Here is a 13,496-nt window from a genome sequence, read left to right as displayed (position 1 = left end):
TGATTCTTGGACTAAATGGGCACATGCACACAGCCCTGCTTCTCCAACTTCCCTTTTCTTCCCCGTTAGGTATCTGTGAAGCTAACCAGAGCTACCAACCCAGACCAGCCCACGAGCAAGGCTCAGGGCCATGATGTGTGCAAGGTTCAAAGGACAATGGCTTGCAGGTGGTGGGAGAGGAAAGGAAGCCTTCAAGCAGGGGCTCTAAATAACCAGAGGCCACGGAGAGGCAGTGCTGGGAGATCTGTTGACATCAGGCATCCAACAATCACCTGCTTGGCCTGCATGCAGACCATGGGGGTGCAGACCCCTGCCCTAGGATGCTGGGTCCAGAAATTCAGGCTGCAAACCCAGGAATCTGCATTTTGAGGAGTTCTCCAGGTGATCCTGTAAGTTCAGAGAGACATCAGTGGATCAAGTAGACAGAACTGAGCATTTGACCAGGGTCAAATCCCAACCTCCATCTCTTGGCTGTGTGATCTTGAGTGACTTTCTTGACTTCTCTGAGCCTCAGATAAGTAGAAGGCAAAGCTTGAGGCCCGTTTATTTTTCCAGCTCTCCACTGAGATGACAGGGAAAGCACTGCACATATAGTGCTGGTAAAAGGACCACACATGAGCATCCATGGGCTTGGCACTGGGTGTGCAACAGTAAGTAAAATATATGGGGTGGGGCCTGAATGGAGGGGGGCGGTTACAGCGTAGTGACCCATCCAGGGTCAGCAAGTTCGTCTGCTAGCCACAGGTCAGGCTCTCCTGGGAGCCCACTTCTAACCCCGAGGCCAGCTGGCTCTGGGCTGGAAGGCGGCTCCAGCCTGCCCAGCCACACCGCACCAGGAGAGCTGAGTCACGGAAAAAGTTAGTTCTTCAGGCCGGACCTCACCTCCCTCCTCCGTCAAGCCCACAAAGGCTCCTTTCACGTTTGCAGGAGGGGGGCAAAAACTGTGGGGCCCTCTCCCCACGCTGGGATGTGAAATTTCAGACTTCGCTCTGGAGTTAATGTCCCAGCCCCCACTCCAAGGAAACTACGGGGAAGGGGGACCAAGAGCAAAGGACAGGGGATGGTGCACGGGTCCCGTCCCCTGCAGTTCTCACGGAGGCCAGGCCACAGACACCTTCCGACTCAGCCTGCTGAACCGTGCACCCTGCAGCCCAGTATCCCCTCGACCTCACCATCCGCTTCCTGGGGGAAGCGTGCAGAAGGTGACAGCATGTCTCCAGGCAGCTGATGGTGGAACCTGAGCCTCACAGGGATGCCAGGCCCTCAAAACTCACATCCTGAAAGTGGAACACGTAGAAAAAAGGTGTCTTGTTCCCAGCCACGGTCCAACCTCCAAACCCTCTCAGGATCACCTAGCTGGTTCCTTTTTTTCTCAGATTTCGTCCCAAGCCTGATGGCTGGGAGAGGTGAGAGGAGCACCCTGCGTGGCCTTGCATGAGTGAATTAGATGTGCCGTGCCTCTGTTTCCTCTTGCATTAAGTGGGAGCTATGACACCCACCTCAGGCTGGCTCATTTCTTAAATGGCATATGTGTAAAGGGCCTGATATGCTGAAGGTCAGTCTGGGTTCTCAGCCTCCTTCTTGCCCAGGGCCTCCCCTCCATCCCAAAGGCACACTCAGGGGTTATGTAAGCACACGTGGTGCTCACCAGCTAGTCTGGCCCCTGAACAGTAATAGGCAGGATCAGGGGACATAGGTGACCATGGTACTGTGCTCTTGGGCTACTTAACAAAAACCGTGTCTCAGTGGCCTCCTTCATAAAGCAATCGGGGCGTGGGCAGGCGGGGCTAGGATCTTCACCAGCACTCTCAGGTTTGGGGTGTTACCCTTTTGTGGAGTGAAAGGTCTCGAAGTAAAGGATAGTCAGGGGTAGCAGGAAGGCATGGTGCTAGAGGCTGGGGCAGCTGGGAGGCGCAGTGTCACACTCAGGCCACTAGGCGGCTTCGAGGCTAACAGATGGGAGCCGGCTGCGTGCACCCGGTTCCAGGTGGACTTGCCCAGCCCTCTCCACAGGCCAGCAGACACCAGCCGACCCTGGGTGGGGAGGGTCAGCTTGTCCAGGTTGGGATTTCTTTTCCGTTTTTACAGACCTCCGAGGTGGAAGGAGGCAGTCACCTTGATAAGAGTCCTGTCTTTAGCTAAGGCCTGGGAGTCTGATGAAGGCAATAGCCTGCCCTCAAATCACACCTTTGGAGGGCTGGATGGAGGGCAGCGGGAGGGAGCCTCACCCTCCACCTCCTCCCTCCCTCCTGCCCCGGTGAGGCCGAGTGGGAAGGGAAGAGGAATCGTGTCTGGATTTAGGTCCCTCCCTCCTGCATTTCCTGGCTGGGTAACCAGGAAAAAGGAGATAACAGTTAATACCCCCATTGCAAGGTCAGTGGGAGGATTAAATGTTAGAATATAATAAGCCCTAAATGTAGGCAAGTTTCTCCTGCAACCCCACCCTTCCAGGGCCTTTTTGTTCTTCCAGCAGCTCTTGGGATAATGAGTTTCCCAATTCACCTGCAAACTTCTTCCCAGAACTACAGGGTCTCTGTCCAGGAAGTAATGCCCAGCCCTCCCTCCCCAAATCAGCTGTTCTCAGTGCGACTTTCTCACCCCATCCTCAGCAGGACTTCCAGGCTGAGCATTAAACGTAGAGATTCCATTGCACCCAGTCCCGCTGAATCAGAACGTCTGGGAGTGAGGCCTGAACACGTTTCCTGTTGGAGAACCACTGCCCCAGATTACAGGGCAGCTGCCTAGCTCTCCTGGCCTGGGACTGGTCAGGGCAGCGGGAGGCACGTCCCATCAGCACTTTTAACTGGGGCTGCTTTTTAGTGACTCACCTCCCAGACTTCCTGCAGCAGACAACTCTAAATAGCTGGGTCCCACCCTCCAGCAGGGGAGCCATTCTTGTTGGGGGAGGGCAGGAGGTTACAAGGTGGGTGCCCGGCTCGAGCAGACTACGGGTACCCAAAGAGAGAAGACACTGCTTGCACAGTACAAGGGGCACTGGTTTAGGACGTTTTGTTTACAGGCTTTTGTTATTAAGGAACTTGCTGTCAGTCAAGGTAATCCTAGCCCAGATGAGCAATAAATATGCTCCCAGCTAATCTTATGGGGATTTTGTTGGCACCTTGGGGGCAGAGGTTCCTTCTCCCTGATCACACCCCACCCCCACCCCCGCTCACCCAATGCAAATCATGTTCCCCAGCTGTTTACCCCAGCAACGGGAGGTACTCGCTCAGGGCTGACTTAGAAAGTGCACTTATCTAAGTGGAGACAGAGGACGTCTAGGCAAGGGTCGGTGGCTTCCCGGTCCTACCCGGGGCCAGGGGATGAGCAAATGACCTGCAATATAGACCCTGGCCGACCTGATTGGGTCAAAGCACGCGCGAGCTCCCCCGGGCCTGCTCCGCTCACAGGGACAGTCACCTGGCACGCGGGCCAGGGAGACACGGTCCCGGGCTAGGAGGAATGTCTCCAGGCGGGAGCCGATTTGCAGGAGTCCGTTCCAGGGTGTTCGAGTTACGGCTGCGAGCCCGGAGGGACACCGCCGGCAAGTCTCGGCTTGCCGAGAGGGGAGCCAGGCCCGGGAGAGCGCAAGTCGGAGCGAGCCCGGGTGCGCGCCCGCGCGCGCGCCCCGCGACAGCGCAGGGGGAGGGGTGGCGGCGGCAGCCACTCAGAGGAACCTTAGTGAAGCCTCCGAACAACTTTAACTGTCAATCAGACTTAATGGGGTATTAAAAAAATGGGGGGGAAAAAGGGCCGCCCTCCAGCTCAGCACGGCTGCTGCCCAGAAAGCGAATGAATAAGGCGGCGCAGACTAGGGCGTCCGATCCACGCGCGCTCCGCTCCAGGACCCTCTCCAAGTTGGGAAGGACAAAAAAGAAGGCAATAAATGCTAACAAGGGAGAGAGAGGAGCCGGATCGAGCGGCAACTCCCAGCCTCCGCTGGAGGAGAGAGGGAGGGAGCCGGGGAGAGCGAGCGCGCGCGAGGGCGAGCCATGCACGGAAAGAAACTGACACCCGGACCCCCCACTTCTTCTGCACGTTGCTGGCAATCAGATCGCGTTTAAGCAATTTCCTGAGCCCAAGAATAGCAATGAGTCGGGAGACTTTCGCGGGCTGAAATTGGGAGCTACAAGCACTTTAACCCAGACTTTTTTTTTTTTTTCTGGAGAAGGGGGTGGGGAGCGCTACAAATTTGGAAACGGCGTTTTTTGTTCTGTTTTGGTGTTTGGTTTTGGGGTTTTTTTTAATCTTGCACTTTGAAACCGCGGGACTGTAGCAGGGTGCGCGCGTGTGGTTGGTGCTTTTTTTTTTTTCCTTTTTTTTTTTCCTTCCCCTGCCTAAACTCCTCTGTCAGCCTGTAAACATTACCTGAGAATTCCCCAGCCGAAACGGCTGCTGGGGCAAGAAACTTCTTGTTAGAACTTTCCACCTCCGGCTGCCCCCTCACCCTTCTTACTGTCCCAACCTTCTGAGACGCTTTTTCTCCTCCCGAGGAGGATTTTTTTCTTTTCTTTTTCCCTTTTTCTCACCCGGTGCTTTGCATTTGGGAAGAGGTGATTTCAGGAGTGGCCAGGTGGGACGCCTCTCTCCCCCTTATTCGGTTTATTTATTATTTTGGGGGGTGTTTTCTTTTTTAATTCCTGTTTTGTTCGGTCCGGGGAGTTTCGCCCCCTGCCCGGCTCCGTGGCGCGGAGGATGGTGTGGAAATGGCTGGGCGCGCTGGTGGTGTTCCCTCTGCAGATGATGTATCTGGTGGCGAAAGCAGCCGTCGGACTGGTGCTGCCCGCCAAGCTTCGGGACCTGTCGCGGGAGAACGTCCTTATCACCGGTGGCGGGAGAGGCATCGGGCGCCAGCTCGCCCGCGAGTTCGCAGAACGCGGCGCCAGAAAGGTACGGAAGCACAGCGACTCCAGGGGGTGGGGGCTGAAGGTGCAGGGGACCCCTGGGTGGGAGGCGGTGCGCCCACCTGCTGCGGCCGCCCGAACCGCCGTCGGGGTCTGAGAGTCGCCGGCCACCCTACTTCTCGGCGCCACGCGGGAGTGCTGAGCTAGTCAGTTTCACCTTGTAAATTTCCCGGGCACCAGCCCGTCTATTTTGGCAGGTCCGAAGTTGATCCTCTTCTTTGGGATCGGTGGCTGGCCGGCCGTTCACCCCCCACCCCGAAACTTAGGAGATCCACCCATTTCCCACATTGCTCCCTCCCGAAGGAAGGTGTTGTGTTTTGCCTCCTCGCCTTCCCCTCTTTGCCGCCACCCTGGTGAGTGCAAGGTGTGTGCGCCCCTGGGTAGAGCTGGGAGTCGCCTGCTAGCAGGCATTTGGTATTTTCCTTGGCAACCCGCTTCCCAGGCCCGACCTGAGCAGCTGTAGCTCTAGAGGCACTAAGAGACGGGATAGTTGGTTTGGGCTTACAGGGGGGTGGAGGGAGCGGTCTTGGATGTCTAGCCTGGCCTGACAAGCACTCAGAGGCCCAGGTGTTTGAAAATCTGGAAAGGGGAACGGGGTAACCAGCAGCTGCTGAAGAGCCCTGTTCTCACCTTCAACCCTGCCAGCCCTCCCTCCTCCCCAGACACAGCCCCAGAGGGCATCCCTCCCCATTAAGTGGGGAGGTGGCACTGTGTGGGGGCCTCCCCAAGTGCTGCTTTTAACTTTATTAAAGTTGCAGCATCTCTTCCTCCAGTTTTCCCAGACCTGGTGCCGGGGACCGGGGAGGGTGAGCCAGCTGTCACCCAACTCCTACCCAAGCTAGGCTGACTCACCCAGTGACTAGGGCAATGGAGAACAAGATTGGGGGCCGGCGGGCTGGGCTGTCTCCAGCCGGCCCTGTGAAGAGGAAGAGCGAAAACAGAGAATTAGTTTGAAACTTAAACTGTTGTGAGCGAAGGGGTTGAAAGGGCCAGCGAAGCCAGCTGATCTGACATGGAGCCGCATACCTAGGGGATTAAGTAAATATGTACTGTAGAAAACCAAACCTGCATGTAATTCCAGGTTGCTTTTGTTTTGTTAAATACTGCCCTGAGATTTACAATTCCTCCGGGGTGGCTCTGACTGGGACTGAACTTTGGAGCCCGACTATCAGCCAAAGGGGATCACCCATTAACTCTTTCCTGGCCGAGCCGGCAGGGGACGGGGGGTGGGGGTGGGGGGGTGGCCCAGCTAGCCGGAGTCCTGTCACGGCTCCTGCTTCTCCCTGGGTGGTTTGGACAGCTGCTTGACCTTGCCGTTGGCAGGGAGTTCGGAAGTGTTTTTTTTTAACCCTTGGACACACCGAAAAAGGAGAAGTTAAGAGTTGTTCTCAGCAGTTTCATTTCCGTGGGGTGATGCCTCGTTGAAGGGCCCCCAGAGCCCTTTGTGAAGGGGAATCTGAATGGCGGATGAGGGTGTCCTTGCTGGGGATGTGGGGTTTGGAACAATCGTGTGTGTTTGTCATTCCTTAGCTGTCTGCATGCCACAGAAACTTTCTCCCGACTCTTGCAGCTGGCCCAAGTCCTGGGTCTCTTTTAGTACTCTTGTAACTGGCTGTAAGAACTCCTTCGGTCAATCTGGAAAAACTTGACTGACTATAAACAATCCTAAATTGAAAGAAGTATATGGCACTGGGGGGAGGAGCAGAAGAGCACAGAGCAGCATGCTGTAAGTTCACGCACTGGGAGCCACGCCCCACCTAACCTGGAATGGACATCGTCTTCCAGGCAATAAACCCAGGGCCAATTAGAAATGTATCTTAAATTTGTATTGGCTCACCAGATACAGACTCCACGGGGGGGGCTGTGAAACGTCCAGTGCCGTTCACTCTAGGTTCAGTCCTCAGAACAGTCAGGGTGACCGAGAGTGCTTCCCGTACTACTTGTCATCTATCTGAGCAAATTACCAGAGCTACTTTTGAATGTGTCTTCTGCTTGCTGTCAGGGCAGGGGCGGGGCGGGGGGCGGGGCTCTGGAATCTGGCCGAGTCCATCTGGGGCCAGGGAGAAGGCCTTGGGGCGAGCCCCGGAGCAAGGGTATTTGGGGCCCAGTGGGCTTGGGGACAAAGAGCCAAGTGTTTGGAGCGGGGAATTTATGGGAGCCGGCCAAGCGGGCTGGGTGAGGGGTGGGCTGAGGGGTCCACCTGGAGCCGCTGGAGAGAGCCGGGCAAGGCGGTGCCACCCACAGCCTGCAGAGCTGACACAGCTGCAGCGCCGAACCACCATGGCTCTCCTGCCTCCTTGAGGCAGAGGCTGCATCTGAGAGCCCTTCCAGCCTGCGTTCCGGTGGGCCTGGACCTGGAAAGGAAAAGCCTCCAAAAGGCAAAAAAGGAAGGGGGACCCGAGCCCCTGCAAATAGCTGGTGTACCCCAGCTGTTTGGTCACTTAGGCTGCAGGGGCAGGCGTGGGTGACAATCCAATTCCCCATCATGACCTTGAGTCAAACCGGATTTGGCCATGTTTATGGGTGGTAGGGTACTTTCGGCTGCAAAGGTGACCCAAATGAGGGTTTTTCTTAAAGGCACCCAGAGGCTCCAGGAGCTGGGACGTTCTTCATGTGGAGGAAGTGGCCAATGGCCAAGATGTGCGGAGGGTAACTGAGGGAGGGCGGGTCAAAGGTCAGGTGTCCGAGGAAAAGGCGCTTGCTGGATTATTGCCCACTACACTCCTTGTTTATTTTCTGTGTCACCCTGAAATTCCTATCATGAAAGCATTTACAGAGCTTGGGCCCGTCCCTCTTCCCCCAAAAGCTCCTGGCTAGTTAGTTGGCTGGCCCAGCCTCCAAAGCCTTTGACTTGGGTGTGGATTTAGATGGGATCCCTGGAGGAGGAGGAGTGGCCTGTTTGTTTGGCAGTATTTGCAGCGGCGGGTCCAGCCTTTGCTCCAGGATGAGACTCCAGCTGGACCGGAGTCCTGGGCCGTGAGTCCAGGCCTGTGGAGGCACCACGGAGGGGCAGAGCGGGGACCCAGGGCCCCTTTCATCTCAGGCAGGTAGCGTGAGAACTGGCTCAGAGTTGTGTCCACCTTCCTGTTATTGAATTTACAGTATGTGGGTCTATAGCCCTGCTCCTAAAGCAGCTAGCCATGACGTAGCCCTTCGTGTAGATCTGTGAATCCTATTTTCCATCACATCCGTCCAGTAAGTCTCATATCCCTCCCATTCCTGGCTCTGGGGCAGGCCCAGGCGCATCTATCCCTTGCCGACCATCTTTGGGAGACCTCGTTCAGCAAACCTGCCTGAGGTGTCTGTCAGGTGTTTGGCCCAGCTCTGGCCCTGGAGACGAGAAGGTACAACAAACGAATAAATGATGGATAAAGACCCAGAGACAAAGCCAGTCAAGGCGTAAATTACAGCCTGTATTACTTTCTTGTGGCCACCATAATAAATTCCTGCTAATTCGGTTAAGTTAAACAAGAGAAACTTATTCTCTCATAGTTCTGGAAACCTGAAGCCAGAAGTCTGAAATCAAGGTGTGGGCAGGGCCCCGCTCCCTCCAGACTCTAGGGAAGGATTCTTCCTTGGCTTTTCCAGCTTCTGGCAGCCCATGGTGTTCCCTGATTTGGGGCTGCATCACCCCAACCTCTGCCTCCATCTTCATGTGGCCTCATGAAAAGGACTCTGTCTCTGTGGTGTCCTCTCTTCTTCTTATAAGGACACCAGTCGTTGGATTAAGGGCACACTTTAAATCCACTATCATCTCATCTCGTGACCTTTAACTAATTACATTTCCAAAGACCCTATTTCCAAATAAGGTCACATTTTGAGATTCTGAGTAGACATGGATTCTGGGTGAGGTGGTGGCAGGGGGAGCTGGGGGGACACTACGCAGTGGAAGCCTAGTGGAACTGTTAATTTATAACAAGTGCTCATGGAAGGCTTCATAAAGGAGGCAGCATTTGGGGGGGCCTCAAAGAAGGTCAAGAGTTTTAACTATTGTCGAGTTGGATAAGGATCTGGGAAGCTGAGCAGGAAGTTTGTATCTCAGACTCTGAGTTAGGTCAGTACTGATGAGAATAGGAAAAAGAAAGAGAGGAGCGTCCAGGTAAGCACTCTTGTGGGACCTAGAGTGAGTCATCAGGCCAAAATCTCTGCCTGAACCAAGTGGTGTGTGATGGCCACAAAGACAGAGGGACACGAGAGACAGTGGTGGCCTGTCTCCCTTGTCCTCACCCTGAATGCAGGCCTAGCTGGGAATTTATCAGGAAAGTACCAAGCTCCCATTTGATGCAGCCTGGGAGCAGGAAGGTATAGAGCCGTGGCATCTTGGAAAAGTCTTTCAGCTTGTAGCACCTGGTCCTTGGGTTTCAAACAACAGGCCTTAAAATTGCATGCATGGACAAACACCTCCCTCTTATTACCCCATTCCCTTCCCTGGGGAACAAAAGCACCCACCTCTGGGGCCATGCCCCCTGCAGCCTGGCTCCCCTGGGATAATGGGTTCTTGCCTGGCTCTGCTGCCGCCCTGGAAAAGTAACTACCTTTCTGGGCTGCAGCTAAGAAGCACACCTATAAAATGAGAGGAGGCACAGTGATCTCCAAGATCCTGGCATGCTCTCAAACTCACGTTATGGATCAGCCATCTCAGGAAAGCCACGGATTGCCAAGCGCCCTGAGTTGGGACGAGCAGACGTCTATGAAACACGTTTGTTCTCATCACTGGGGATCTCAGCCCGTCTTGCTAGTCCCGCAGATCCACTGAATGAAAAAGAAGTAAGTCCGGGTTGGGAAGCGTGCCCTCCACGGTGAGGAGGCTCACACTCGTTGCTAAACTGCCTTGACTGCCACCGAGTAGCTGTCTGCTGTGGATTTATTTCAGCTCTTGTAGGAGATGTTAATGTTTGCAACCTGTAGCTTTCAAGGGAACATGCAAATTTCCCAACTAGCCTGTCAAGCAGAACTTCCCATTTTTAATCTCAAAATGACCAAATTGTCTAGTTGGGCTTTAGTGAACGCTCCCCAGGTCTAGTAATACTGAACATGAGTCAGCAAGTCCCTCTTGGTCTGTATTGGTCTACCCAGCCCGTCTGCTCATTCTTGTTTTGACCCCGTGCTCTTCTGAACTTTCCACTCTTCAGAGCCTAGAGTATTTGTGGATCCCTGCACAGAGCCGATGATCTCACATGGTTACGGTTACTTTCTCTGCTTGTTACATGTTTCTCATCTGGTTATGTGTTGAGGCCATCACTGAGAAAATGATCTCAGCCATATTTGTGAGAAGGTAGCCCTTAGCTGTCCTCTTCTACCCAGGAAAGCTATCTGGTTGTGACAGCCACCTGAGGCCTTGTCCCAACCTGCCACCATCAAACTCCAGCAGAGTTCTGGGTCTCGGTGTAGGGAGGATTCCAGACCCGACGTGTTCTCCTGTATGCTTGTGTGAAAATCATGGCCATACCTAGAGTAGTGTAACACTTTATCCTTATTGCTTTCAAAAAGACACAATCTAAAAATACACCAAGTATATGAGATATTGGAAAGGAAACATTTGAAACATATTATTCGGGTGAACCATGAAGGTCAGGAAACAGCAACAGACAAATGAAAAGGAGAGCAGAGACTGTTTAGGAGCTGGCATTCTCAAATGTGTGTCCGCCTGCTGTGGCATGAGCCTGGGCCTTTACATGAGGGAGGTACTAGAGTTCTGAACATACCCAGATCCCCAGGAAGAGAGTGCCAAATACCAGAACAGGTTAGCCAAAGAATGGTGGGTGGGAGCTCATTCACTGATGCATTCTTTCACTCACAAATCTATCACATATACCTCTGTGTGCCGGGCCCTGTTGTAGGCACTAGAGATAACAGCCGTGAGCAAAGCAGACCAAAATCTCCACCCATGTAGAGCTGACAGTGAGTGGGACAGACAGAAAGTAAACAAGATACATGGAGTGTAGACGGTGCATTAGGTGGCAATGAGCGCTAAGGATAAAGCAAGGGAGTCGAGGCAGACAGAAGAGGACATGTGGGGAAGGAGTCACACTGTGGGCAGAGGGGAGACCGTGCCTGGGCTTCTGGGGAACTGGGAGGAGGCTGGCGTGGCCAGAGCAGAGTGAGTGAGGGGGAGAGTAGGGCAGGGGAGAGCGGTGAAGGCGCCCATAATCTCTAGAACTGACTTTGGCTTTGACAGGCACTGTTGCAGGCTTGGGGGTCGGGGGGAGTGCTGTCAGGCCAGGGGCAGGAGACCAGTTCGGATGCCGCTGGGCACTTCTGGCTCCCCTGAGAACATCATTACCAGACTGGCGTCTGCCTTTCCTGCGAGTATCCCAAAGCTCAGCTCGGCACGGGGCTGTGGAAGACGTTGGCCGTCTTTCCAGTCCAATGGAAGTGAACAGGCTGAAGGGGGATCTAGGCGGGCAGGTGCGATCCTCGTGGAGTGGGTGGATGTCACAGGGGACCCAGACCTTGGAGTCATAGGCAGACCTGCTCTCAGACAGGCCATGATCTATTCTTGCTGGTGCCATGAATGAGAAATACCGGCCAGCTCTGGAGTGACGTGGTTCTGGGGAATTGCGAGCTGCCGCAGGGAACCACATAAACTAGGTTCTTTCTTGGTGGCACTTAAGTCCTGTATGATGACCATCTCCAGACTGACAACTCCAGCTAGATGGGTTTAATGGTAGTAAAGATGAACACCTCCTAAAAATAAAATAAAAACCACTGCATTGGTGCCCAGAGTAAAGGAGACACTTTTCTGTTCTACTTTGTTGAAGGACTTCTGGAGATTGTGATCAGTATTGGTTAACACTTTAAGAAGGTCCCTGAGCGGTTGGAGGGTGTCCAAGAAGTGGTTGGAGGGTGTCCAAGAAGTGGGCTCAGGATCACAAGGCCTAGGAGCCATGATAAAGGTTAGATGGCAAATCCACAGGCAGTTAGTTGACTACTTCCGGGGCTGGAGACGGTATCGGCTGCTTTCCAACAGGCAGAGGCAGGACCTGGCCCAGATGGGGCGCAGGGCCTCACCGGGACCGTGGGGAGGGCTCGGAGCCGCACACTGGGTCCAGGAAGGCCCTCGCGCCCTGGGAGCCTTCTGCAGGTGAGCAGGCTGCTCTTGAGTGGTGGTGCTGCAGATCCCTGCATCCTTGGAGGTTGGGTTCCAGCCACCCCTTGGATTCTGTGAATCCTTGTCACTGGGGTAACGTCAGGGTCAGAGCCAGGAGGAGGAGGGGACACCAGCATCAATCAACCAACCAACACTTAAAAATTTAAGGAAGACAACCCTTGTCACATGACCTTACTTGGTCTTCCAGTGGTTCTGTCATTCCTTTGGGTTTTGCAGGGTGCTGGAGAGAGGACAGGAGGAAGGAGATGGGAGGCTGCAGGGCAGGCCTGACTTCACATCCTTCACTGAACTTCAGTCACAACCTAGACCCCCACGGCCCTGAACGGGATGCTGAAGGCTTCCTTGGGCTCCAGTACTGTACAGGACCGGTGCTGAGCATGGCTGTGGGAGCACACGCAACCGGGGCCCTGCGGGTGGTGGTGACACCGCGTGGCTGTGGCTACGCCGGGAAAGAATCTCAGCCTGGCCAGGCCTACCCCAGTCAGGGTTATGGAGAGGTCAAGAGACAAGCTGTTAAATAATGGGGCCTCATGCATAGAGGGTTCTGGAGAGAGGGTTGATAAGCAGTACAATATTGTCCAATTTACCTTTTCTAAAAAAACGTGTTTTTAAGCACTGAGTAGCAGTATTTGCATACAGTGAATGGGATACTTGCCAAAGGATTAAGGTAGTCATTGGTTACTGGGGTTTGCTTTAAACAACTAACTGATAAGCAGGAAATCAGCAGTTTATTTCATTGTTTGACACCCAGCGCAGCACCTCAAATACGCAGGGAGCCCACTTTGAGGGAGGAGTGAGTGCTAAACCTGGGTCACCAAGCTGGGGCCTCTGAAGTGACCAAGAGCTCTGATGGTACAGAGAAAAGAGCGACCATTTTCAAGGGAAATCTTAGAAGACTTCTTGAAGGAGGTGGCAACTGAGGGGGTCTCAGCGAGTCTCCACGTTTTGCTGGTTATAGGATCTGAAGAAAAGTATAAGCCTGTCTAAGAAGAATGCACAGACACCCATTTTTATACTCAGAAGGGCTACTTGTCCATCCCAGACACCAGGTTAAGAAAGAAGCTCTGGACCTAAATCAGAACTAAACCCGTCTAACTCTTCCAGGCTCCGATTCAGGTCCAGGGCTGGAGTTCATGTCAAAGGCGGGGGACCCTCTGGTGTCCTGAGACCCAGAAACCAGGGCCAAGCCCAGCGTGGACAGTCAGATTTGTGGCCTGCTTGATGCCAACTTCAGTCAGCTGGCGCAAGTCACCCAGCCCAAGCCTTTCTGACTCCCTTGGCCTTCCCCGCTTTGGGGAATGTGACCTTGAATTCCTTTTTCACTGGCCTTTCAGAGAAGGGGCTAGAAAAGCGTTTTGATCGATGAGCCATCTGATCATTTTGTCCACACTGAGCATACTCCTGGGCTTACAGATCGTTATCTCCCGTCTGTGGGTCCTGTTTCTACGACCTCTGGCCACCTGAGCCCTGACAGCCCCCAACAC

The 13,496-nt window shown here is 54.1% G+C and overlaps 1 protein-coding gene across 3 annotated transcripts in view; it reads left to right on the top strand.

Moving 5' to 3' along the window:
* The first annotated feature begins 3,704 nt into the window (after nucleotides 1-3,704).
* DHRS3 (dehydrogenase/reductase 3) overlaps nucleotides 3,705-13,496 on the top strand; it is a 36,467-nt gene continuing 26,675 nt past the window's right edge. The window contains exons 1-2 of one of the 3 annotated variants that reach the window (XM_036925127.2): nucleotides 3,715-4,290; nucleotides 4,738-4,887. In XM_036925127.2, coding sequence (XP_036781022.2) covers nucleotides 4,738-4,887 — 150 coding nt within the window. In that variant the 5' untranslated portion in view covers nucleotides 3,715-4,290. Of the gene's footprint in view, nucleotides 4,888-13,496 lie in introns of all 3 variants that reach the window. The other 2 variants (XM_036925126.2, XM_036925125.2) reach the window with 2 other exon arrangements.

The sequence above is a fragment of the Manis pentadactyla genome, chromosome 4 (assembly GCF_030020395.1).
Source record: "Manis pentadactyla isolate mManPen7 chromosome 4, mManPen7.hap1, whole genome shotgun sequence".
Classification (NCBI taxonomy): domain Eukaryota; kingdom Metazoa; phylum Chordata; class Mammalia; order Pholidota; family Manidae; genus Manis; species Manis pentadactyla.
Note: the sequence above shows the minus strand (reverse complement) of the source record. Positions and strands in the feature narration are given on the sequence as shown.